This window comes from Sinohyriopsis cumingii, unplaced genomic scaffold (assembly GCF_028554795.1).
Source record: "Sinohyriopsis cumingii isolate HCF-2022 unplaced genomic scaffold, ASM2855479v2 utg001564l, whole genome shotgun sequence".
In the NCBI taxonomy this organism is placed as follows: Eukaryota; Metazoa; Mollusca; class Bivalvia; order Unionida; family Unionidae; genus Sinohyriopsis; species Sinohyriopsis cumingii.
Genome location: NW_028316019.1, coordinates 315,291 through 339,421, shown reverse-complemented (window position 1 = coordinate 339,421; position 24,131 = coordinate 315,291). Strand labels below are relative to the sequence as shown.

Sequence of the window (24,131 nt, the reverse complement as noted above, 5' to 3'; positions counted from 1 at the left end):
AGTTGTGAATTTATCTTGGAATGAAGCATATATTCAGTTACGTTGTTTCTTGTAATGTGCCTTATATTAAGAATTGGGTAGCTAAATAAAATGGGCAAATAATGAAAAAGTTACAGCATTTGTATGGAAACATAAATTCGTATTTTTTGAAAAATATTTCACTCGGCAAGGTTGGTCATTATTTTCCGAAAAACTAGTTCATATTTTCCCATAAAAATGCAGTATCACACAAATTTCTATTATTGGAATTGACACTAGTGAAATTTGAATACAGATTAGACTAGCACAAGTATGTATGTATGTATGTGTTTACATGTTTATGTACGTATGTTGTTTGGATGCATAGAAAGTACATAATGGAGTCACGCGGGCAAATAATGCATGTATGTATGTATGTAGGTAGGTAGGTAGGCAGGTGGATAGGTAGGTGGGTAGGTAGGTAGGTATCTATGTTTGTAAGTGATATAATTACTTGTCAGCACAATCTGGATTTAGGTCAGAAATCAAAACAGCTGTGAATGAAAGTAGAAAACTGATTTCCAAAAATAACATCAATTCTGCTTTCATATATATAGACCATACTTTATAGAAGGCTTGCACTGTAGGATTAAATAAGTGTATTAATGCTGTAAAAAGGTCAACATCTAAGATCATTGTGAAGACAGAAGGAAATTATTTTCACACGATCACACTTGGTTGGAATGTTTCTATAGAATGTTATACCAAAATTATATGTACAATTGCTACCCTAGCATTGGTTTGTCTTCCTTGGCAAATGGTTGGTTATCAACTTCATGTCTACAACAAATGAGCCACCAGTGGTAATGACGCTTGATATTAATATTTGTTAGCACATTCCCTTATGTGGTGATCCTCTAGCAATTGTGTAACTTCCATAGCAATCAAGTGGAAATATTTTTCCAGAAAACTGATACACTTTTAATCCAACATGATATAAATATTTTAGGACAAGATTTATAATATCATCTGCTTGCTAACCACATCTAAAATAATAAAGACAATTCTTCCTCTTGTATTAAATTGGGAATTTCTGATATCTCAATTCTTTCCATGGTTGGTCTTCATGCATTTGCTGCACATCTGATGATTAGTGATATCCCTCAAACCCTCCACATTGGAGGTTTTGTAGGTAGAGAGCAGTGTGAGGTGTTTAAATACCGACCCATTTACTAATTTACTTCAAAGTGTAGCAAGCAGCTGTGACGTACTTTCAAATTATTGATCGTATGTTTATTACTTGTTACTTAACATCAATGGTGGCCTAAGTAGTTAGAGCATCTGCCTCAGATGCACGAGGTCATGGATTTGACCTCCAACCCCCGAGTGAAACGTATGACTTCTCACAAATGGTACTAGCAACTGTATCGAATGGTGCTCAGCATTATGAGGTCAGTGTTAAGACTGGTCGTCCTGGTGTCAGGATATGTGACTGGGTGGGACAAGATGCTACATGTATGTGGTCTGATGTCCCAGTGCTATCCTCGTTATAAACTGCTGCACTGCAAACGTCGTAGTAATATGATTAATCTTGTTAAAGTTACAATTTAATAATCTAAATCACACACAGATACACACACACGCAATTCTTAGTAATTCATCCAGTAGACATATGCCCCAGCTGTTTGTGTATTAGTGTGACGCTGTCGGTTTCCATGTCTCTGAATACTGTTTTTCTTAATTCTTTGTACCAAAAGTTACTGGTAACTCTCATCTATTGCTGGTGGCCCTACCAGTATTTTATCTAATCCCTAAACCTATATAATGTCCACATTTACAGAGGTTTAAGTACATTGTTTTATTGCTGGTAATACCACATTCATTATCAACAACGCTGTTGCCATTTATTCATTAACATTTAATTTTTTAATGCCCTAATGTAGAGCGTATGATCAAAGTAAATTGCCACACAGTGTACACGGCAGCCATGCAAACTGTCTTTCCAGACGCAGTAAATAGGGTATATGCAAAAAGTCTTTTCTAGTTGAAGTACACCGTGCTTCGCGAATAGTTTTAGTCAAGAGTTTTATTTATGCACTGAGAAATGGCTTGCTTATCATATGATATAGCCATCACAAGTTACAGGCATGAATCATTTTGTTAAATATTATGAAAATCACATTTCACAATCAATTAGATCACTAACACCGATACAATCAATAACATTTGTTTAAAACTAAAATACCAGTACTCACCTGTAGAAAAAGCAAGAGCCCAACGTGGGCCTAATATGATTCACTAGCTAACATAACGGACGACAATCTTACTAAGCATGCATACGTAGCAGTGTAAGAACACACCCTGTGTAAATTATTATGCAAACATTATATCATGTTGATTTTACCTATTTTACTCTATGCAGTATGTTATTCATAATCAGAGTCATCATATATCTTGATGACAATAAAATCAAGAGGTCGAAGTGTAATGGTAAGAAGTTCAGTCAATCATGTGCAAATCACATCGTTCATTTAACAGCACTTGTTATTGTGTATATCATCCTGAGAAAATGTGAGCCAAACATTCTACAAGGGACACAGAGGTATGCAATTTAATGACTGGGTATTAAACACATGACTAATACATTACAAATGCTATTCCAATTAAGTTATAGTAGCTTTCTTGATAATATAAGCATATATTTCAAGTATGATAAAAATCAAATAAAAATAAAATATGATTTCCAGCGTGGTAATATAAGCTCAGCCCTTCATGGGCAAACGAATCAAATATTATTCGAGAATCTTAAAGTATCAAACACATTCAAAAGTGTTTATACGTCAATAGTTCAAGCCTGATCAAAATTAGACCTGACTGAGCAATGTTCCAGATCTTGATGATATATTAATATATTCCATGTTTGATCAAAATAGGGTCCAGTATATAATTTTCAATGTAGCAACAGAACTCATTCAATCAGATGCAAATTTCACTTCATTAACATGTATGTATATTACTCATTAGAGAATTCATCTGATGTTATAAGCAAAACTGCCAAGTCTGACCTGTTATGTATATGTAATTTCATTGTTTGTTTGTTACTTTTATTTTTTTATATTCCATTATATGCTATTGTAATGTAACATTGTTTACTGGATTTTGACCTTGTCCAGAATTGAGTTCAGTTCTGTTTGACCTGATTGACATTTTTTTAATAAAAATTATTTCACTGATGTAAACATCTAATAATAGCTTCAGGAAACATTGTAACTAGTTGCTGACCTTGTTCCAAAATCAGTGACAGTTTTTTTTATTTTTTTATCCTGATTAGATTAAGAAATATGAAGTTGAGTCAAGGTCATACCTGGACTGTGTGACAAGTACCATGTGCCAATTGGATGCAAACTTCTATTTTTTTCCAGAATAATGAACTTTTGATCCTGATCCAGGAATCTGTTTTGCGTCTTAGTTAGTCATATAACTAAAGGATTGACAGTCAGGCTAAAAACATTTGACACGTTAATTTGTATTATGTTGCGACTAGTTTGGGCTGAATTTTATTTTCTTCAAATTATTGAATTCAAGTGATTATTTGCCATGGAAATATAAAAGAGCTCTGACAAAATTCTTGGACAAAGATATTCATTAGAGTTTATCCTGAATTAAAAAAAATGGAATAATATTTTATGTGATTTAACAAGAGACTGTTGACAAATCTGCACTTTTGTATGTTATTACAGACATCATTTTCTTCCATCTTGGATTTCATTGGGTTTTGAACTAAGAGTCACTTAGAACTTTTCATTGATAAGACTTGTGTTTTATGTCTTGGATTACAATTTGGATTTAATTCACAATACGGCAAGTTCTTTCTTCTCAGTTTTCATTTTGTAGTAAAGGGAAATAAATTATTTGTTAAACTGTACAAAGCTTGTAGTCTTCACACTTTTCTGTTACTTATTTTAAGAACATAGACTCGTAACAGATCAAAAGTAAAATTAGAGGCTTATGTCCTCTCTATTAAAAGAGAAAACTGTTCAAGCCTTCATCTAAACATTTTGTTTAACACTTCCATTGTGAATATAGTAAAACCCGCATAGATACTCACAAAAAATCACGTATCTAGAAATAAGTTTAATTGGTTAATAACGTATATATATGAAAGGCCCATTGGACCCAATAACACTCACCTGGCTTAAATAACTATATAGTTGACCGTTTTACTAAGTAGATTTACATTAATTTATAATAAAATAATCCAGATAAACAATCTCGCAAACCTTATATCACATTGACTTTACAGTATCCTGAAAAAAATGGGTTCTCAACGTAATGGCATCATTAGTATTTCACAATCTCTCGTTCCTAAATGAATGCCATACAATATCATTCACCAAGTGATATGTAAACTGGATGAGGAATACTGTCTCTATATGCAGTGATGTCAAAACTGCAGTCAGTCAATTGCAAGAGAACTCATTAATAGGCACTGATCTCTCTTACTGTAGAACCTGTCTATGGCAGGAATGATGCAATATTAAGATCGATAAAACTTTGTATTTGATCAGTGAAGTTGAAACTAGCTCAGCCAATTAGATACAAGATTACCTCTTAATATACATATATCTTGCTCATGGTCACCTCTCCCAACATCTTGAAAATATAAAACTATTAACACGTTTGTTCAAAGTTGGATTTTAAATATAGCTGCTGGATTGTTGACAAGCTCAGCCAGTCAGATGATAGATTACTCATTAATATGGCTGCATCTAACCTATTATCACATCTGTCCAAGCTCTTGATGTTATATTCCAAGTTTGATCATAATTGGATCAGTGATACTGCCGTAAGAGTGGTAATTAGGTCAACCAATCAGATATCAGATTTCATAATTAATAACTATACTACTGATTATCACTTGTTAGAAATTGTAACCATATAGGCAATAATACACCACGTTGGATGAAAATCTGATTAGAAATATGCCTTCCAGACTGCAAACAATGTTAATCAGTCAAATAACTGCCCCTCTTCTTTAACTTAAGTCTTTTAGTAGGTGTGCAATACCTATAGCAATATTCCTTTGAAAACAAAAATTGTCCCCTTCAAATATATAGACAAATGTACCATTATTACAAACAACTTTAATTTTGAGTTTTATCATTTTCAAAAAGCCCAGTGAAGGCAAAGATTGACTTTTTTAAAGCTGCATCTCTATCGTCTGTTGACCTTTGTTAATTTTCAGATGCATGCGTGGAAGGCAGAATCACGTTGCTACCACAAATGTAAAAAAAAAAAAAATAACATCTTACTTAGTAGTTTTTTCAATATGCATGTAAGGACAGTAACTAGAATAATCCAAACTACTGCCAATTCCTTTTTAAAAATGTACCCAGATAAAATAGCTTGCTGAAATTTCAAAGGAAACGGATTACCTTTGATGCACCGATTGTTATGAAAACGTACTCGGGTAAATGGAAAACATACCAGTCTAAATCGTGCAATACAATTATTTGATGTTGCTGCCACAATAGGAAATTGGCATTTGTTTAGTTTTCCAAAATGTCCTTTACCAATGACTACAATTACACATGCACCCTTCATCAAAGAAAGCCAACTACAATCTTTCAATAACAACAAAGAACAGTTTTCAAATGAAGTCAGTGCCAAACTTATATAAAAGAGATGGAATCTTATGGATTTTTGCATTTTCCAACATGACTGGAACACGTCAACTGTGCTGTAAACGTTTCCTTTTTGTAGGGATAAAGTTTATGCTTACGAATGCTACCAAAGGTGGCTTAAAAAGCAAACTAACCTTCACCGACTTGGAACGTACTGAAAAGTAAATCTGCTTCGTCATTCGTTACATGACCAGGGATGGTCCTGGCTTTTAAAAAGCTGTCGCCAAAAAAATCGCCAACCTCAATATTTTGTCGCCAATTTTCAAAAAGTGTCGCCAGAACAAGTAGTGTACATTTTTCCAAGTGTTAATTTAGTCTATTAATGTAACAGGCAATGAAAATTACAAAAGATGGGTTAGGTAATACTTTAATTACAACAAGCATTAACAAAATGTTACAAAGTGTTATATGAAGATCCGTCGCGATTTTAGGGCTGCCCACTTGTTGAATGCAGTTTCAAAGTCTAATTTTTCACATCTGTACATGCTGATTCTCATTAAATTCTCGAGAGATGAGATGCAGAGTTTATTTCTGATATCAGTTTTTATGAGGTTCATCTTACTGAATCCACGTTCACAGTCTACAGTGCTGACAGGTGACACCAGTAGTCTCTCAGCAGCCGCAGTTGCGCAAGGGTATGTTGCCCTGGATCTCACTGCCAACTGAATCAAGTCCTTAACACCCCTATACATCTTACCATTCCTGAGAACTTGAACCCTAGCATAAGCCACAAAGCCAACCAACTCCTGACTAACCTCTGACTGATTACCTAACCCACATGTAGACAAGTAATCTGAAACAATACCTGAAACCTCTGAAAGAATGGAACTGTTAGCCTGTGAACCATACAAATAGGGATCAAACAACTTGGTTAGAGCACTCAAAACTATCGAATCACCCTCCTCCGTGAACCTTGCTTTTAGATTGTCTATAACAATATCTATAAATTTGGCACAAGATGATGCAGCCTCCGACCTTTGCTTAGCACCATCGCTAATTGTATGGCCTTTGTACTCAAAAGTACACAAACCTGATGAATCTAAACTTGGTTCTGCTGGAATCTCAGAAAGAAACCTAGAAATGTTACTACCAGACTCGAACCTCAGACTTTCAAGAAGCTCAACAGTGGAGTGGAGAAGGGGATTAACCTCGGTAAAGTCAATATCAGATCTCTGATAAGCTTGACACAGAACTGCCAAAGGCCTCAGAATGTCAGCCATATAGTGTGCTGTATAAACAAATTTGAAACAAGCAATAGGCTTATACAGTGCAAGAGCCTTTGCAGACTTATCTTCCAAGAAGACACTAACTAGAGCTTGAAAATTATCAACAACTGCCTGTACACTACCTTCAAAACTCAGCCACCTTGTGTGGAATACCTGATGCAAGCGAGTGTGAGAAGACTCCAAAACTGACTGAATTGCCTCAAGCCTACACATATTACGGGGGGAATATGCAAAATACTTGTACATATTATTCAGTATATCTTGAAACTTGACCATGTATCGAACCTCGTCAGCTGCAGCACCTGTACCCAGAGCTAACCTATGTGCAATGCAGTGAGTTGCAAGCAAACCTTTAGTAGCCTCCTTCAACCTGGTAACAACACCACTCTTGCAGCCCAACATGACTGCAGCACCATCCGTTGATACACCAATCAGATTGTCCAGACTAAAACCAAATGACTTAATTAAACCTAACAACTCTGAATATATAGATTCTGCGTTTGCGGTTTGAAGCTGACGAATACCTAGAAATTGTGTCACTGGTTCAACACTGCCAACCAAACTAGTTAAGTACCTAACATAAATAATCAAGTTCTGATGTACTGAAACGTCTGTGCTCTCATCAAGCATGACACTGTAAACACGAGATTCCTTGACCTCGGTAACCATCTCATCAACTATTACATCGGCCAACGACTGCTGAAACTCACTGGTGCTTTTGTGACTGTCGTATGATGTGTGCTTATCTACTTTGAGGTCTGAGAGTTGGGTGACGCCCTGAAATAGAAATAATCATTAATTTTGTATGCCATAAATATTTCATTTATAATTATACATGTTCTGATATATATATATATATATATATATATATATATATATATATATATATATATATATATATATATATATATGATTAGCGAAAAATTGGCATTTATACAACAATCACGGTGTACTACAGTAACATCACATTGAATAAAATAAGGTTGTACACGTGTTTTTCCCTATGTTACTGTCGTTTAAATCCATAGAATATTACTGTTAACAAGCTATAATATAATATTCTCAATACCTGTGTGATACACAACTGGTGCAGCTTTGGGACAATTGTATTAGCCAGGTTGTAGTAAGCCGCAAAAAAAGTGTTCCGCATAGCACTAATAATAGCATTTTTGCTCTTACTAATGGCAGTGATCTTCGCTGCTTCCATGGTATTGGCATCCCGCATCACCGTTTGTGCACATGTATGACTGTTGTTACCTGAATAAAAAAATGCATTATCAACTTTAGTTGACATTTTAATAATAATAAAACCCTATGATCGTACATTGCAATGTAAGATAAGTGACGTATAATGTGACTGTCGATTGCATGCATTCCGTAATTAAATGACCCCCCCCCCATGGCTAGCTTCACATAGCTTATAGTGAATTGCTTCCTAAATCCCAAGAATGATCACTGAATGCTATATAATTCTCGACAAGCAAAATAGGATCTCCATTCCCACGAATGAAACTTACACGAATCAACACCTGGCAATATTGGACCGTATATATAAGCATAAATTCACACCCAAGTTAGGGATTCTTTCACTCCTGTATTTTGAGAAATAAATAATTATTTTTAATTACGCAAAACTAGTTTTTTTGCTATTTCTTGTTGCGGAGTTTAAGTCTGCAGCCGTAACACGGGATTGATGGCAAAAGGAAAAGATCAATGAGTAAAATGCACAAATATTACTTACCCCGCCTGGATTCATGTTTGGTGACACACTCCTTCTTCAAAATATCACAGCCAGTTGTAAATGAATTGATGAACTTTGCCTCGATACATACATCACAGAACATCTGTTTTAACTTTTTATCATATCTCAGCCACGGACGCCCAAGTTTCCAACTGTCTAGAAATTTTCGGGAATTTTTGCCCCGTTCATCGTAATGTGGTGTTGCACTTGAATCACTACATGTAGATGATGTTGGACTGCAAGGTTTATCATCGGGTTCAGTGACTATTGTCTGATGAATTTGCACTAAATCCAAACGCTGTTAATTTTTGTAACTTAGGATGAGATGATGAACACGCAACGTCTAACTTCCGTTTGCTCATGTTAATGTTGCACTGGCGACAGATATAATTATGATTGAGATTTTTTCCATTTGCTTTGTATTTATACACAGTAGTCGGTACTTCAAAGGTTATCAGTTTTCTATGAAGGTTCAGCAAAACTATTGTATTGGTATATGTAAAAAAAACAAAAGAAGGATTAGCCATTCAATTAATTGTATCTGTTCTATTCGTGTCTTCAGAAGTCGGTCAGTTGTAGGTATAGTTCGGTAGTATGATTGACTGTATCACAGCATACGGTACTCAGCCCAGATGTCAGCATAAGCCGATTATGATGTAACAATGCACTGTAAAGATGGGGTTGTCGGTACGAACAAAGGATTGTTTGTGTAACAGATTGATTCCAATGCATTGCTTAGTCAAGTTTGTGGCTTCCTTTTGTTCTCCCTTTTAATTTATCCAGTCCAAATCCATGATTGTATGTACAAATTAAATAACCAAAAAGTCTGTCGCCAAAAAAATCGCCAGATGGGATATTTTTGTTGCCAATAAGGAAAAAAAATCGCAATTTGCGACATTGGCGAAGCCCAGGACGATCCCTGCATGACTGAGCTATGTTTCCAATGAATTCAGACCAATATAACATGTTACAAAACTACTGAATATTTTAAAGCTGTGTGTGTGCATATTTTAGATGGAAGCACTTGTATTGTGGATTCAGTGTATATGATGAAGTTCGTAGGTGAGTACACGGTGTTGATACTCTATTCATGCTACACATTAGACATTTATATATAAACAGGATTCACGTACATGAACCAATCCATGGTTCTCTAAATAAAGTGAACTATTAGATATGTCGTCTCTGTTTTCACTACAGGTGTATTTCTCATTTAATATGCATCAGTTTAAGAAGGTAACTGTGCCGATGAAACACGTATTTTACTGCCCACATTTGTTTCCTACACCCCCACCCACAATGTGTGTGTGTGTGTGTGTGTGGGTATTTTCTTCAGCTAACTGACCTGGTTGTTTATAACACGGTTCGGTCTATAATGCGGCCGGGTTCTATGGCTCCCAACTACCATGTTATAGTGGGGTCTGATTATACATTATATACAGTATATACAGAACAATGTGAAAATTTTTGTCCTAACACTAAGAGTAGAGTCATTCTGAAAATTAAAGTAGATTTTAATCCATTTACACAAGCACAAGCAACTAGTATATTGAAAACTGCAAATGTGAAAAATATGTATAATAACAGAAAAGAAGGAGGTATTTATATTACTTAGACTTGTCTGAGTGACATAAGATTTCGTCCATTTAAGACACTGACTGAAACGATTAAATGCCAGTACCCTGCCTTTGGTCACTGTGAATACTGGTCCATACCAGTGAAACATGATATTGAGGAAAAACAATCCTTTATAAATTTGGGTATAATATAATTTCTACTTCTAACAGACCACAAATTTGGAGTAAAATCACCACATCTTTGGTAAAAGATGCTGCTTTGGTAGACAGGAATGGCTTTTCTAGGTACAAACACAAACCTGGACTTTCTAAAGAATATTCTTTGATAAATTCATTTTTGAATTGTGTCTTGTAAAGGTGAGATCAATGTATAAACAATCAAATGGCATGCACTCTTTCGAAATCTCCTTGTGTGTATTTTAAAGGGGTTTGTTTCTTTACTATTTCCATGAAAAGATCTGGCCAAGTACCTAAAATCACCAGTATCTTACACGTTAGTATAAAAGTTTTGAAAAGATCTGTAAGTATTGGATTTTTGGATATTTTGTTTCTGTGATTTCTTATTGATATTACATGCAGGAACAACTGCAAGTGGTCACCTAAACCAATCTTCGCAACCATTATTTCCCAAACATTTGTATTAGTATAAATAGGGTCTACATGTTTTTTGATGCAGATGTTACTTTAGTGGATTCATTTACTAAATGCTAAATACCAGGAGAAGCAATACAATCCATCAATTCATTTTATATGCCCATTGGGGTCTTTGTTTATATCACTTTGAATTTAAAATTCCTTTTCTTGACTTAATATTGTATCCATTTAAACTTCAAAGAATTCTTACTAAACTATTTGATGACACAAAAGTCAACTGTATATGCTTTAGCTTTTTTTCATGAGTTATTAGAAGCCAAATGGATTATGTTTTATGACTTTCGAGGTCTTTCTTTCTTTAAGCAACTGTATCAGCTTTAAAATACACACATAACCCAACACCTCCTGTTTTCATATCCCTTATGAAAAGGTTAGTCGTAGTTCATTGACATATCGGTACAAGAAAATTTCACATAATTTTCTTTCAACGATGTTACTGAGAGTCCAAATAAATGTAGGCAAAATATACATCGAATTCATTATTTTTTTTGCCCATTGATATCTCCGTCTTTATTTTTTTCAAATGTATCCTTTGCTTCACTTAAAATTATTCATATCAATCAGTATTTGATGAAGGGGATATGTACACAAAACCAACTGCCGACACTTTAGCTTTTGTGTAACCTGAATATGGCGTACATTTCATGTGTTTCTTGGTCTTCCATTCTGTTTGCAATAGTACCAGTTTAAAGCAAGCAATGAACCCACCACCTCCTGTTTTCCTATCTCTATGAGATTTGTCATAATTCATTGATATACTGGCACAAGAAATTTTCACCCTGATTTTCTGTCAATAGTGTTAATTAGAGACCAAATAAATGTACATTATTATTTGTCGAGGTTTTCAAACATTTAAATGATCTCTTTCCTCTAATACAGTGAATATTTAAATGACCTGTGTGTAAACCTTTACCATAAACTCTTAAATGCATGAGATTTATATCATTATTATTACAGTCAGTCAAGGAGACATTAATAGTATTATAATTATGTTCACTGTGATCTCTGCTAAAAGTCTCATCACCAGCACTATATAAAACATTTTTTCTTCAATACACTGTCATCATCAGCACTATATAAAACATTTTTTCTTCAATACACTGAATTCTGTGTTTCATTTCATCACTTTTGTTACTAATCCATTGTACATTAATATGACCTGTACGAAGTCATATTGCTCTTAAGTCTATGCTTGCTGAAAATTCTGCATAGCATTTTGATTTTATGTGCTTGATTCTTACTCTGTTCTTGCCCTATATTACTAGCTATATGTGACCTCCTAGGCCTCAAGGGAGTACATTAATCATTATTAAATTCATTAGTTATATTTGTAATGGTATTTCTACATCTAAAGCCAAGCTACTGGCAATCTTGACATAGAGATTTTAAAATTTCATGCAAGTATGTCAAGTTTATCATGCAATTATGTTCACATTTGGTAGACTTTACAACTTTATTATTTATTCGCCCATTTATTCCAACAGACAACATACCTTGTGAACCATTAGCCCACATTCTCAGCGCTGCATATAGTCATAATGCTTGTATTCAGTTCTATCATGGTTTTGTTTATTACAATTTTTACACTTTCTTTGGGGGCCCCGAGTGGCCGAGTGGTCTAAAGCTCTCTTTGTTACGGATCACTGCCATCTCACCTCTGTCTGCGGTGGTTCGAGTCTAAGATTCAGCCAATGTGGGCATGTGAGAAAGCTTGCCAGTAGCTTCTCGTGGGTCGGTGGTTCTTTCCGGGGTTTTCCAGGTTCTTCCTCCACCATTAATACTGGCCGCCATGTATAGCCTATCGTGCTGAAAAATGGCGTTAAACCCCACAACAACAACAACAACACTTTCTTTGAACACATGGCATTATGTTGTTTCTGGCCCTTTGTTGTGTATACTTAACCTGCTGATAACTCCCTCCATGATGATAACATTTATGGTGTCCCTTCCCATGGGTGAAAGCTACTTTATCAAATTGTCTATTATTTCAATTTATTTGCTAATTGTTCCCCAGAGAAGCTTCATGTATTATGCAGACAGATGGATGTAATCTCTCTCACAGTAGTACTTCAAAGTTTTCAATCAATCATTCTCATTGATATCTACTCCCAATATCAGTCTTTGACCAACATATTTATGTTTATGCTTCTGTCACACACATTAGTATCACCACAAGGTGAACATCTGCAAAGGAAATTGTTTTACAATTTTCCTTTTTATTTCTCAGTTACTAAGTTAGTTTATCCTCAAAATACTCCAAATTATCCATAAAGATGCTTGAACATAATGCCAATTCTGGCTCTGCATACTGCAGGTTTGTGAACATGACTTTAAAGTCCTCCTGGCTCAACCACTGACAGGACTGAAGAGCCTACGTGTGATACATATTTGGTAAAATCTCTTTTATGCGTGTTAGTCATTTTTCTAAATTTTTTAATCAGAACATTTCCTGGGTGTGTTAATTGAAGTTTTCTCTTAAATTTTGGGGATGTTATTTTCAAAAGGTGTATTGATGTGGCATATAACTGGCTCAGAATTTAAAGTCTTAGCAATGTTTTGGAGGAATTCAGCTCATAAGAAACTGAGAATGGTGTAGGAGGCACATCAAGAACAGTTCCTTATCACTAATAAGGCATGTTAATTAAAATGCATATTTGAAAAGGGCTGCCTACATATTTGCAGGCCGCATTATGTAAAGAACTGTGCTGCTGCATATGGCCTGCAGGTTGGACAAGCCTGAGACATACTATTCTCTTTAAACATCAATTTCAAGCAAGTATTTGCCATGTTATATTAGTAGTGAGACAAAACTTTGTAGAGGTCTTTGTATTTGCCCATGTATACTTCTTATCCAATAACATTAACATAATGAACCTAGAAGTGAACACAGTAGAAGTAATCTTATTAGCTTGGGATACTAAATAACTATGACAGCAAAAAACCTGTTATAGGTACTTCAATATTCTTCAGAAAAAATCCAGAAAAAAATTCCAAAATCTGATTAAGAAGGTATCGTTTTCCCAACCGTGTCAAGAAAGGTTTGCATACACAATCTGTAATTAGAGATTCTTCAGTACTGTCAGAAATGTTAAAACCCATCTTAGCATTGTTTCAAAAAATTTTCAATGTCACGTCAACCTGGACAAGAACAGAAACTTGATTACTCACTCAGTTCAGTTTTGTCCACCATACTGCATAACCCTTTATAATATTCACTGTTCAGATCTCATGTGTTCAGCACTAAGCTACTGTGAATGTCACAGGATCAAAACACTTTACACATTATATATATATATATATATATATATATATATATATATATATATATATATATATAAAGTACTTAGCTCTTCCTTTTTTTGATACTAAGGTTTTTCCTGAGCTAAACTATAATACACTTTCAACCAACTGCACTTTAAGCCATCTCATTCTGACCAAACTGTCATTAGTATGCTCAAAACTATGACACTGCACAAAACTTATTGCTTTTTCATACTGCTATTTTTCAAATGTAAACACAAATATTCCAAAGATAAAAAGGATATATGTAAAATATATATATATATATATATGTAAAATTATCGAAATTAAATGTACAATTCCCCCCAAATGACATATACAAATGCAAAAGTAAAGAACATATAAAAATCACAAAATTTCAAATTCTGAAGAAAGATATTACAATACAAAACTGAAGAAAAAAATCCAAACATAAAACAATCAAACTTCCTAAACTGAAAATCCAGAAATGAACAAATTCCAAATTCAAATTAGAAAATCATAAAATCCATTAATGAAAAATATAAAATCCCCATAATATAAAGTAGTAGCAAAATAGCGATTTTGGGATATTTAAAAAAATATCCAGAACTGCTATTTGTTACTACTCATGTGATGTCACTCTACACTGCACTCAGAAATTTCAAAAGTCTTGTATAGCATGATTTTAGATTCAAAGAAATTTTATTTGGGGAATTTCAGCAATAACTGCAAGGTATTTGGCATATAAGATTTACTTCAATCAGATATGCATGCATTTTCAATGGATGCATAATCAAAGGAACTTCGGGTGGTTTTAAACTGTCTAGACTGGGTATGCAGCTGAGTTGGATCATAATAACATGGAAAGCCAGTCACTCTTGACCATTATAAGTAATGCTACTAAAGTAAAATTTCCATGCCTGCTCAACAATTATAAGATTACTCTTGCAATGAATTTATTTTACCTGGGCTACTTCTCTTACCATTGCTAGTATTTTTTACAACAATGCAAAACAACCAGGTACCAGTTTACCTCAAAGCTCAGAAGGTTAATAGGTCAAAACTAAATATTAAGTATTGGCTTTTCAAACAGATTGAAGGCTTTAGTATATTTATTTAAGTGCTTGCTTTTACAAGAAATTTGTGGCAAGAGGCAGAAGAAATGGGCAATTTAGACTATGTTAAGAAGAAATATTCTTTTCGTGCTCAGTGGTGCAATCTAAGTTTATGGTGGGATATTTTTGGTTTTGTCATTTTTTTATGTAACCAAGCAACAATATGTCAAGGGCTAAGTTAGACCAAAAAATTAAGACAGTGACCCTGATATGCACAATGGTGCTGCATGAACAATCAGTGCTGTTAAGGTCAGTCAACCTGTGAAAAAAAATCTTCCATTGACACTGTTTCAACAAATGGAAGTCAAATAACTCAAGCTGTGATGTACTTTCTATGGTTGCCATCTTAGACTGAATGGCTGAGGCAAAGCAAATCCATCTATCTTGAAACATCAGTGCATGGAACAGACTACCTTTAAAAATGAAAATTAAGCAAAGTACTTGAATCTTAACTGAAAGAACATAAACATGTGTTTGTATTATTATGTAAAACATTGCCATCAAAGAATAGCATCTAGTTTGCTTTCATTTATTCCAATATGCCACAAAACTTAATATGAGGCTAATGATGTACTAATAATGGCATTTGTACATGCTATCAAATGTTTTGACATGTTTGCAGATATTTGTACTACCTTATTATGAAATAACACCTGATAGGTTATTAAAATATGTCAAAAAGCACTTCTGCTACCATATGTAGTTTTGAATGTGGACCATTCCAAGAGAATAAAACTTCATTACAGTACTGCACAACATACAGTTATCTCTTTACCATTTTGTTATCAGGGAGAAAGATGCAAAGAAAGGCAGAGGAAAAATTAAGATATTTTTCCTTCTTCAGTTTTTTACATACCATGTGTGATGCTCTGAATGAACTGAAATAGATTTCTGAGGCCTATTACTGGAAAAGTTGCCTCCCTTACACATGTATTGAATGTTACAGACCGAATGACTAATGACTTGCAACTACAGTTATTGCCAAAGAATTAAGATGATAAGGACTTTTTAAATTTCCAATGCGAGACAGACTGACATTACATGGTCACATAAAAATGCAAACCAGCACATAAGCCTTAATATCATGGCTAAAAAATTAACTATGTAACAATCTGATCATATACTAAAACAGCTATAAGAAAAAGCATGCATGTAAAACATTAGGCAATAATTTAGTACTGCCCTGTTATGTCAGTGAGTCACATCAGCCAATCAGGAGTCCTTTCTTATTTAGATGTCACGTACACTCTCAGTAAACTGGCTGACTTAATAAACTGCATACCTTGACAACAACGGATGCATTTTAAGTATCATGATGTCTATGTCTGAATTTTTCCAAACGTTTTTGAGCATCTCTTTCTTCCAGCTGAGACTTTTTGTTCAGTCAGTGTTTCATAACTTCATACACAGAGATCTCTTCATCTGCATCACTTTGGTGTGTGATTGCGAGCAATCTCTTGCCTTCACTGAAAGCAAGGCCACGTACATGGTGCACTCCATCTAGAGTTACCTCTCCTGCCTCATTTCCGTCCAAAGTAAATAGTCTGATATTTGAAGCAGCTACTAAGAGCATACCATCCACAACACAGGAAGCACGAGGGTAATTGATTTTATGTTTATTAATTGCAGATGTGTTGTCATCGTTGATGTTGATTATGAAAAACTCTTCGGTTCTACAGTCACTTACATAGATGGTTTTGTTATCTACAACTCTGACGTAGGAAGGTTTTCTGAAAAGTGTTTCTCCTGAGCTACCAGTTTTAATTTCTTGCAGTATCTCTCCATCTTTTGAGCTCATAACTAATGATCTTGATTCTCTGTCACAGATAATCAATCTGCCATCATTCATGGAGCCAATGCCAGCACATTGTGATCTGAAAGGTATCGTTGAAACCAAAGACAACTTATCCCTTGTATCTATCACACGCAATACAGTTTCATGTGGAAATGTTACCATAGCAAGGTATCCATCAGTAAGTGCAAGACAGTCTGGTCTAGTTTTAAATGGCAGTTTGCTTTTCAGTTTGCCTTCAAGCGAAAACATTTTCAGCTCATTGTTCTCGCCATCTGTGACAATAAGGTCATCATCTGGATTTAAGATAAGATCCAACAACCAAGCTTTTCTCATATTGTCCTCTGTCCTTCCCGAAAATCTCCATTTAAAGGACAAGTTGGGCTTGTCTGAATGTAAAGAAAATTAAGAAAGTTAAAAATTAACTTTTCAAAATAAATGTCTGGATTCATCAGTACTTAATTTTCTAAAACTTGGCTAAATTACATCCTCTCATTCTCTCATTGCATACTGAGTACTTTAGAAGTCAAACAGTTTTACTGACATCACATTTACGGCAATTATGATAGTCAAATTAATTATTTTCCTCTTTTATGGAAACTAAAAGAGTCATAATCCATATGGTGTTAAGATAAATTGTACCAAGTGTTAACAACTGATTATTTATTAAATAAATATAAAATCTCCAAATAAATTGTTATATCATTTATACTCATTTATACTGCAATTCAAAATAATGTCCATGTTTTTATTCACTTTTGTCAGTCACCAGCACATTCCCTATTTTGAGAGATGCCAATGATCTATCCATTGTGGGAGCAGACATCATCAGTTTGAGTGTCAGTGATCCAGTGGGCAATCAGTGGGCATAACACCAATAAATGAAATGGAATACTATAGACAAGTTTCATTCAAAGATTCATCAATATCAAGCCATTAGCCAATCTGGATGAAGTCAAATTAACCTTGGTAAAGATAAGCATTAGAACTTAAAGTGAGTGGGATTTTTTCAAAGAAGAAATCCTCAAAATGAAGAAATTGTTTTGGAATGATGGACTGGAACTGATTTGAGGTTTCATCATCTTTAAAGCCACATACCAAATCTGTATGAAATTCATCAAACTTTAGCAATGCTACATGCTGTGAATACCAAACTCAGGAGACGAGGAAATATGGGGTTGAACTCTTAAAATTAAGCTCTTGTTGTGAAATGATATGGACCTAACTGACTTCATTAACTGAAACCCAAACTGTGAGAAGTCCTAACAACTGACTGGCATCATATTGTATTTGCTACTCCAATGATCAAAAGTCTATCAGATTTGACATAAAAAGTAATTCCCACAACAGTTTTCAGGCATGTGGATGTTGCTTTTGAGACAAAGGAAAAGGGCATGTGGTAGTGAGAGTCCTTCAGTTTACATACACTTTAATAGTAACTCAAGCTCTTCAGTGAAAAATAACAGATACAAATAATGGGACACTGTTGATTCTGAATGAGTAGAATAACTGCCTTTCTGCATTAATGCTGATTTCTCACAAATATTCTTGGAAGGATTGAAAACCAATTATGTACTAAATGGCAAAATGAGACATGAATGTAGCATGTACCTACAATAATGGTCAAAAATGAAAAAAAAAATAACCGTAACTGATGGGAAGAAAAGCCACGTATTATGTGTTATATTTCAAGAATCTATTAAAACTGAAGAATGTAGCATGTGCATTATATGGCAGAACCAGGTGTTTTCCCTCATCATGAGTTGTAGTGTGCATTATACATCAGTGTACACTATAATTATACACAGTGAAATATGGTATATGTATTTACCAAACTGTTGCTGAGAAATTTTCAACAATGGCTTTGTCTCTTTTCCTTTTTTATTTTCTGAAATTGTAAAACAGACATGATTACACATACTGTTTATAATCGAGAACTGCTGTAATTTGTAACTACACAATAAACTGGTTGTGAAAATGAAAGCTTGGACCACGTTAATGATACTAAAAACACTAATCAATCATGAAAGCTTGTTTTGTTATTAACAAAAGAAAGTCAGAATATATCACTATTTATGGTCTTTTGCCATTTTATAGCAAAATCAATTTATCAGAGCCTAATTTAAATGTGTGGGCTTCCTTTCATCAAATTCCCCAATATATTGATGATTCATACAAATCACAATACCAGAAGTGTGTTCAAATTACAAATTCTATGTAGAGTACATCTCTCTCTCTCAACAGAACTATATGGAATATCATAATCATGTAAACTGTATTAACTAATTTTAAATATCATGACACAAAGGTGTCTTAGTGGCAACTCTAGGGTTTTGATAACCTTCCCCAACACATAAAAGTAAATAAATTTGTCTTCTGTTTTTAGGCTACTCACTTGAAGAACAGAAATATGTCTAACATGGGTTAATACAAGCCTTACTATACACATTGTCAACAATGGTAAAGTCTCTGTCCCTTGTTTATTTTCTGTTGCTGTAAAACAGACATAATTGCATATAATGTTTATAATCAAGAACTGCTGTAGGGTTTTGATAACCTTCCCCAACACGTATAAAAACAAATATGTCTTCTGTTTTTGGGCTACTCACTTGAAGAACAGAAATATTTCTAATGTGAGTTGATACAAGCCTTACTATACACCTTATTCTAATATTCCGTCAGACCCAACATGATCTAAAGGTCTGTACTGAGGTGTTCCAAGCATAATCCCAACATTAGAGCTGGTCCGGTCCTATAAGATGCCTAATGTGGGTAATAAAACCTCCCTAAGACCATGAAATTATAGAAGCTCATTTGCCAAATCTGAATCAAATTTGATCAGATCGTGGTTTTCAGGGTGGGAATAGGCTACTTTTGTGCATGGGCATATGATCAGAGAAATGTAACAATATAACTTTAAATGCATCACCTCATGAAATTAATGATACCATTCAAAATAAACAATAATTCACTATAATTATTGATTGTCGACCAATCTTTGATAGTTGTCATGGTCATTACAAAGCATGAATTCAATGATGTTATAATTGATGATCGATCTGAGAGAACTATGGGATCCATCTGCTCAATCCATTATGTAACTCATGCCATGGAATGTAGGATATTGAACTTGTTTGTCTCATCAGTATAAAGGCAAAATCCAAAAATGGGTGAAATCCAACAAACCTGTTGAAAGTTATGCTGCTGCAGAAACCCAAGTCAGAAAAATGGGTAATCAGTGGACTTAACACCAGTAAATGACATGGAATACTGAAAACTAGTCTCATTCAAGGATTTATCAATAACAAGCTATAAACCAATCTGGTTAAAATACAACTAACCTTGGTAAAAGTATACTGTGGAAATCAAATTCAGGATGAGGGACTTATTATGGGAAGAACTCAAAATGAAGAAATTTTTTGGGAATACTTGTCCAGAACAGAATGAAATATTAGACTGGCATCACATTTTATTTGCTCCTTTACTGATTAAAATCACCCAAGACATGATAAAAAAAAGTCCCACTAAAGTTTTAATGGCTCTGGATGTCCTTGTGAGGAATAATCAATCCCTTATACACAGAAAAAAGACATGGTATAAAGAGTCCTTTAAGGTTCACACACTTTATTAGTTACTCAAGTCATGCAGTGAAAAATAACAGATAAAAAGAATGGGATACTGTTGATTCTGCATCAATAAAATTATTGCCTTTTTTAATTAACGCTGTTTTCTCAAAAAATCTTGTAAGCACTGAAAACCAAGTATGTACTCAAGGTAAAATGAAACCTCAGTGCAGCGTGTATCTGCAATAATGGTCAAAAATGGGGGGAAAATGTGTACATGATAAGACTGAAAGCCACATGTATTATAATTCAAGAATAATATTAAAACAGAAAACTGTAACAAATTTACCTGATATACTGGCAGTCATAGCCTTCAACTCCAAATCACTTTGCACTGGAAAGACATGTTATAAAATGTCATTTATGCACATGAATTATCTGAATTATAAAGTATCTGTTTCTCCACAAAGCCTAATTATTTTACTTTAGAAACCGATTCTAGGATAAGGGCTACTCACTGCAATGGCCAAATGACAGCAGCTTAAGAAGACCAGAATGCTACCATTTCAAACAAAACCTAAGTTTGATAGTCAAAAAAGTGTTTAACTATATTTAAACTGTTTATTTTTGTTCCTTAAATTGTTTCTCCTAATAAAGTTTTAACATCATGTAACCCTGCTGTCTCAATTGGAATTTCAGGAAATATTAGACACAAGTGAATTAGGTAGCAAAAACAAGCAATCTAAATAGATATCTACAAGACTAATCTATTATCATAACCAAGAAACGTGTGCCATTTGAGTCAACAATTTTCTAGACACTGATTCCAAACAAAAGACAACAATAATGCAATACAAAAGGGTCACAATGACTTAAGTTTAGAATGATGGTGTAATACGTACAACAGATTATTCTCACTAACATATATAATCCTACAAGCTGTGTGATACAATACCTAAATGATTTTCTCACAGTTGCTGATAGAGGAAATGTAGGGGAAAGCACCCTAATCCAGGGCTAGGAGAAGGAAGCTTAAGGATCAATGCAGAAAATTAGAAATGGAAACTAGGGGTCAATGTGCAGAATAGGGGACAGACCAGAGCTTCTGCATCCGGCAGCAACTAAGCCGGATGAAAACATCTGAGCAAGTTCTCAAACTATCACTGAATGTAGAAGCAACTGAAAGTCCACACAAGAATAGCCTCCATAAAGTATCTATACTAAAGAGAGTCCTTTGTCAGCTCCCAAAGGCTTTAGACACAGCTTTTGGGGAGTAAAGAGTAAAGACTTCCTCCTCTATAACCTGACCCAAAATATGGTATAAAGAAGTGGACCCTATGGGATGGGAATGGAAGGCCCTGATACAACAAATAAGGCTAAAAACTCACTCAAGCAAAGCAGAAAGATCATTACTGCCCTCCAACTGGTCAAAGCAATGCATGGTTCTTCTTCATGATCATTGTGGAAATGGAGGTACTGACCAGATACCTCTGCCCAGATCTGGAGTTTCTGGAAGAACATTGCACAATACTTAGTGCCTGGTGCCAGACTAGTGCCAAGTGTCCAGTGACTGGTCAGAGACTGGTTTGCTGATGGTGATGTCACTGAAGATCCTCTGTTTGCATCATATCTTTTAATTTTGATAATGCTGACTTCTGTCAGTCACCAGCACATTCCCTACTTTAAGAGGTGCCAATGATCTATCTATTGTGGGATCAGACAGCATCAGTTTGAGTGTCAGTGATCCAGTGGGCAATCAATGGACTTAACACCAATAAATGAAATGGAATACTAAAGACGTAAGTTTCATTCAATGATTCATCAATATCAAGCCATAGACCAATTTAGATGAATTCTAACTAACCTTGGTAAAGGTATACAGTAGATATTAATGTCAGTAGGATTTTTGAGGGGCCAGAAGTCCTCAAAATGAGAAATTGTTTTAGAATGATGCACTGGAACTGATCTGAGGTTTCATCATGTTAAAGCCACATATCAAATCTCTATGAAATTCAACAAACTTTAGCAATGTTATGCTGTGGATACCCGACTCATGGGAGAAGGAAATAGAGGGCTGAACTCTTAAAATTAAGCTCTTGTTGAGGAATGATATGGATTTAACTGACTTCATTAACTGAAACACAAACTGTGAGATGTTCTAATAATTGACTGGCATCACATTTTTTTTGCTACTCTAATGATTAAAAGTCTATCAGACTTGACATAAAAAGTAAGTCCCACAACAGTTTTCAGGGCTATGGATGTTGCTTGTGAGACAAAGGAAAAAGGCATGTGGTAGTGAGAGTCCTTCAGTTTACATACACTTTAATAGTTACTCAAGTTCTTCAGTGAAAATAACAGATAGAAATAATGGGAAACTGTTGATTCTGAATCAATAAAATAATTGCCTTTCTGCATTAATGCTGATTTCTCACAAATATTCTTGGAAGAATTGAAAACCAGTTATGTACTAAGGGTAAAATAGCATGTGCCTACAATAATGGTCAAAAATAGAAAACAAATTAACTGTAACTGATGAGATGGAAAGCCACATATAGCATGGTATAATTCAAGAATCTATTAAAACAGAAAAATGCAACATGCGCATTACATGACAGAACCAGGTGTTTTCCCTCATCATGAGTAAACATATGGGGTGTGCATTATGTATCAGTGTACACTATAATTATACACAGTAAAATTTGGTACATATATGTACCTAACTGTTCCTTCTGTTGCTGAGAACTGTTCAACAATGGTAGAGTCTCTTTCCCTTGTTTATTTTCTGAAACTGTAAAACAGACATAACTGCATATAATGTTTATAATCGAGAACTGCTGTAATTTATAACAACACACTTAATAAACTGTTTGTGAAAATGAAAGCTTGGACCACATTAATGATATTAAAAACTCTATCAATCATCAAAGCTTGTTTTCCTTGAAAGAAAAAGTCAGAATGTATCACTATATATAGTCCTTTGCCATTTTATAGCTATTCTAATTTCTCAGAGCCTAATTTATATGTGTGGTCTTCCTTTCATCAAATTCCCCCAATATCTCGATGATTTATACACATCTCAATACCAGAAGTCTGTTCAAACTACAAATGCTATGTACAGTACAATTCTCTCTCTCTCAACATAACTATATGGAATATCCTAATCATGTAAACTGTATTAATTTTAAATATCATGACACAAAGGTGTCTTAGTGGAAATTCTAGGGTTTTGATAACCTTCCCCAACACATATAAAAACAAAAAAAATTGTCTTCTCTTTTGGGGCTACTCACTTGAAGAACAGAAATATGTCTAATGTGAGTTGATTACAAGCCTAACTATACACCTTATTCTAATATTCTGTCAGACACAACATGATCTCACGTTCTGTACTCAGGTTATCTAAATATAATCCCAAAATCAGAGGTTCTAAAACCACTCTAAGACTGTGAAATGATAAAAGCTCATTTAAATCTGAATCACATTTGATCAGAATGAGGTTTTCAGGGTGGGAATTAGCTACTTTTGTGCAATGGCATATGATCAGAGAAATGTAACAA

The 24,131-nt window shown here is 34.5% G+C and overlaps 2 protein-coding genes across 2 annotated transcripts; both read right to left on the bottom strand.

Moving 5' to 3' along the window:
- Positions 1-2,541: 2,541 nt before the first annotated feature.
- On the bottom strand, positions 2,542-10,144 carry LOC149771941 (zinc finger protein 862-like). The gene is made up of 3 exons (XM_089948070.1): positions 8,610-10,144; positions 7,938-8,125; positions 2,542-7,645 (listed from the first exon to the last, which is right to left on the bottom strand). The coding sequence occupies exons 1-3, from the start codon at positions 8,710-8,712 to the stop codon at positions 6,047-6,049; spliced, it is 1,890 nt and encodes a 629-aa protein (XP_089804196.1). The 5' UTR covers positions 8,713-10,144; the 3' UTR covers positions 2,542-6,046.
- A 10-nt stretch (positions 10,145-10,154) lies between these two features.
- Positions 10,155-23,357, bottom strand: LOC149771940 (uncharacterized). The gene is made up of 2 exons (XM_089948071.1): positions 23,291-23,357; positions 10,155-17,397 (listed from the first exon to the last, which is right to left on the bottom strand). Exon 2 carries the CDS (start codon positions 17,342-17,344, stop codon positions 16,601-16,603), a length of 744 nt encoding a protein of 247 aa, XP_089804197.1. The 5' UTR covers positions 17,345-17,397; positions 23,291-23,357; the 3' UTR covers positions 10,155-16,600.
- Between the last annotated feature and the right edge of the window lie 774 nt (positions 23,358-24,131).